General features: G+C 48.8%; 1 protein-coding gene across 1 annotated transcript; it reads right to left on the minus strand.

The window, feature by feature from the left end:
• Window positions 1–934: 934 nt before the first annotated feature.
• LOC120999121 lies at window positions 935–2,853 on the minus strand. The gene is given in 3 exon segments (XM_040429992.1): window positions 935–2,141; window positions 2,143–2,354; window positions 2,356–2,853. Coding segments are annotated over 3 exon segments (1,917 nt in total).
• Between the last annotated feature and the right edge of the window lie 1,067 nt (window positions 2,854–3,920).

Genomic DNA, 3,920 nt, shown 5'->3' on the forward strand with positions numbered 1-3,920 from the left:
GGGAAAACTTTATTTTTTCAACTTTTTTTTTCACTTTATTTTTTGTCCCACTTTGGGACTTGAACTTTTGGGTGTATATTCCTTTGCAATGCATTCCAATACTTCTGTATTGGAATGCATTGGCTGTATGAGTAATACTGTGTGGGGCCTGTGTGGATCTCACAGGCTCTTCACCGGAAGGCAGCGCAGATGCCTCAGGAAGGCATCGCGCTGCCTTCCATGCCATTGGGTCCCCCCCACAGCCCCATGGGGACCCGATGGCACCGCCGCCGCACCAGGTAAAAGTCGCAAACCGCAGGTCTGAATTGCGGCGATCGCTGACACGGGACACCCCCCCCCCCGCGCATTTAGCCGAGGTGCCTGCTCAATGATTTGAGCAGGCACCTTGTTCTGATCGGCGGTGATGGGAATAATACATGACGTACCGGTACGTCATGTGTCCTTAAGGACTCGGGAAACATGCAGTACCGGTACGTCATGTGTCCCTAAGGGGTTAAAGGGTGAGAAACCCATTGATGCCTTAGGTATCTCTCTGTAGGCAAATAGCAGGTGCGGTAGATAACGCTCCCAGTCTCGCCCATAGGTATCCACAAGGATTTTGAGCATCTGCTTGAGGGTGCCGTACTGCCGTTAAATCGTTCGCAGAGACCGTTTGTCTGCAGGTGGTACGGACTGGCTACCAGGTGTTGCACCTGTATTTTCTTACAGAGGCTCTGCATAAGATTAGACATAAACTGGGTCCCCTTATCCGTGAGCATCTCTCTGGCGAATCCTACCCGGGAAAATATGGTGAGAAGTGCATCTGCCACCTTGTCACGGATAATAATGCGACAGCTTCTGGGTAACGTGTGGCATAATCCACGACCTTCAAGATGAAGCGTTTACCCGAGCTGCTGGGAACGGCCAAGGGCCCCACAATATCCACAGCAATCCTCTAGAAAGGCTCCTCAATGATGGGCAAAGGAATGAGGGGGGCCCGATGCCCAGGTCCTGCCTTCCCCATCCTTTGGCACACAATACAGGAACGGCAGTAATCCGCCACATTATTCCCCAAACCGGGACAGTAAAAGTTATGTTTTAGACGGCTTTTCGTTTTACGAATCCCTAGGTGACCAACTAGTGGTATTTCGTGGGCAATCCGTAGGAGTTGCTCCCGGAACTGCCGAGGTAACAATAGTTGCCTGTCTTTAAAGATATGCTGCTGGGGGCCAGTGAGAACACTTTGCCTATACAGCCTCCCCTGGTCCCAGGTTATGATTTCTTTGTCTCCTTCCTCAGGGGTCCGACCAGCCATCTCCCGCAGCTTCTGCAGACTGTCATCATTGTGTAGGGCAGTCAGAAACAAGCGACGGTCCGGGTCTGTGCTGGTGGATAACACCACATTCTGACTGATCCCAGCCCCTGGCTGTTCACTGCCAGCTCGCTTCGTTTCTTCTACAGCCAAGATAGTAGGGGGCCCAGAACCAAGACCTGAGTTGGCCTCCTGGGCACCCTGACTACGGGTTACCGAAGAAATGGACACACCATTCTCCCTCTCTCGGTGGAGGAGGGTGGATATGGATGTGACAGGAACTTCATGCATCTTTATGACATTTTCTGCCACTAAACCGCTACACAAGCTATTATCTTTTGATGGACATGTATCACCTTTTACATTATTGTTAGTTGTGCAAACTTCACCCAATGCATTGGTTACTACGTTCAGGTTATCACTAAGCACAGTATCATTATGCAATTCTAACACATTGGTAAACACAAAGTCATCACATTTTGTAGTAGGCACGGTCTCAATATCACCACAGGTGACCGGTGCCAACTCACATGGGGCTGCACGCACGCCTGCGTCCTCCCCAATGTCGGAGGGAATATACCTAGAGACTAAGCGTCCCAGATCAGTTCCTAGTAACACATTAGTGGGAATCTTATCTGTCACCCCCACTTCCATCATCCCTCTTCCCGCCCCCCAATCCAGGTAAACCTGGGCCATGGGTAAAGCAGGGGTTAGACCTTCAACTCCAGCAACGGTTAGCGTACTTCCGGGGATGAGGTCCTCTGAATTGACAAGCTCTGGGCGCACGAGGGTCATCTCGGGACCAGTGTCCCTTAGTCCCAGTGTGTTGCCCACACTGAACGCTTGTATTTTTCCCACCCACAAACAAAACTGCTGAGGACGAAATAGATGGTTTGGGCAAAGGGGTGGTTTTTCTCTTTTCTGTGCAAGCAGTGCTGATATGCCCGACATGGTTGCACACAAAACACCTGCGGTTATCCACGGCAGGCCTGGGGACTGGGGTAGGGGTAACTCCTGGAGATCTGCGAGTAGGGGTAAAGGTGTTAACAGGGGTTTTTTCCCCCCTTCCAACCTGGCACAGCAGGCTTCCGTGTCTCTGGCACTAGAATGGCAGCATATACATCCTCAATCTGGGCAGCTTTATCCAGGGTCCTGGGCTCCCGTTCCAGAATACACTGTCTCACTTCCATAGAACAGGTGTGGAGGAACTGGTCCAGGAGCATCAGATCCTCCTGGTCTTCCAGAGTGGTAATACCCCATCCCTGGGTCCACTGCCTGAAGTGATTCCTTAGTTCAACAGCCAGGTCTGAGTAGCTGTCAGTACCTGTGCGCTGCAAAGTCCTGAACCGTTTTCGGTATACCTTTGGGGTGAGGTTAAACAGTTGGATTAAGGCCTTTTTAATAGCCTCATAATCTTGATCCACAGTCGTGGGTAATGCTGCAAACACCTCCAGTGCTTTGCCTCTTAGTCCTGGAGTCAGATACTTAGTCCATAGTTGGAATTGCCTGCAGACCTTTTCAAAACTTTTGAGGAAAACATTCAAATCACTGTCTTTCTCCATGACAGGGAAACGATCTAGACGAGGGGTGACGATGAAGCACTTTGCAGCTGCATTTGTGTCAACCTTAGCTGGTACTCCTGCTCTGCCTGGCGTTCTGCGAACTCTCGATCCGCTCAGCGTTCTGCAGCTTCTCGCTCTGCTTGGCGCTCTTATAACCACAGCTGCGCCCGCAGATTAGGATCAAAGGCACCAATCTGCTGGAGAATTAGAGAAAGAGAAGATTCCATACCGATTTGAGCACTGGTACTGTCCTGCCCAGCCAGTTCCTGAATAGGATTTTCTGTCTGTTCCTCAGAGGCTGAAGGTCCCTGCTCTGGTTCCACAGGACGATGGGACTGTGTATCAAACGCCATCAATGTTTGAATCCGCTCCGCTTTAGTCTGGTTTGTTGTTTCCAGCCGTCTCTCTGCACAGAGGACCAGCAGTTCAGCTTTGGTCCTGCTTCTATACACATCTGCCATTCTAGTAGCGGTTTTCTCAAATAAAAGACAGGAAAGAAAACAAGAGAAGGGGGGGTCTGTTCTGCACGTATGTATGTTACCTGACCAATAGTATGCACTGAGTCCTTCCTTGTGAACTGTCGTATCCTTCCCAAGGATACTCCAGCCTTTAGGTGTAAGGGTTAATTTATTAAACCAAACACTTAACGTCTTTAACAGTGTAAAAAACAAGAACCCTATCCCACCGCTTGCCACCAATCTGTGATGATCCTTACTCTCGGGTCACGACACGGAATTAGTGAGCTCATCAATTTACCACATAACATCCCACCCACCTATTCTAGATGATGGAATTATGCAAACTTACTCTCCTAGATTCTAACACGTCAATATTTTCTATCGCAATTGCTGCCACCACCTATACTCATATATTTTATCAACCCAAAATTAACACCGTAACACAAGTTATCTATATGGAAACGCTACCGATAACGTTATTCCCTTCAAAAGAGCAATTTCTATAAGACCACAAGGAAGGGACTTATTAATGTTTAAATTTAATACATGATGTGCAGTGCAATACAAAGAGAAAGTGTCAGATAAAAGATAAAAACAAAATATACATAC

The sequence above is a fragment of the Bufo bufo genome, chromosome 4 (assembly GCF_905171765.1).
Source record: "Bufo bufo chromosome 4, aBufBuf1.1, whole genome shotgun sequence".
Classification (NCBI taxonomy): Eukaryota; Metazoa; Chordata; class Amphibia; order Anura; family Bufonidae; genus Bufo; species Bufo bufo.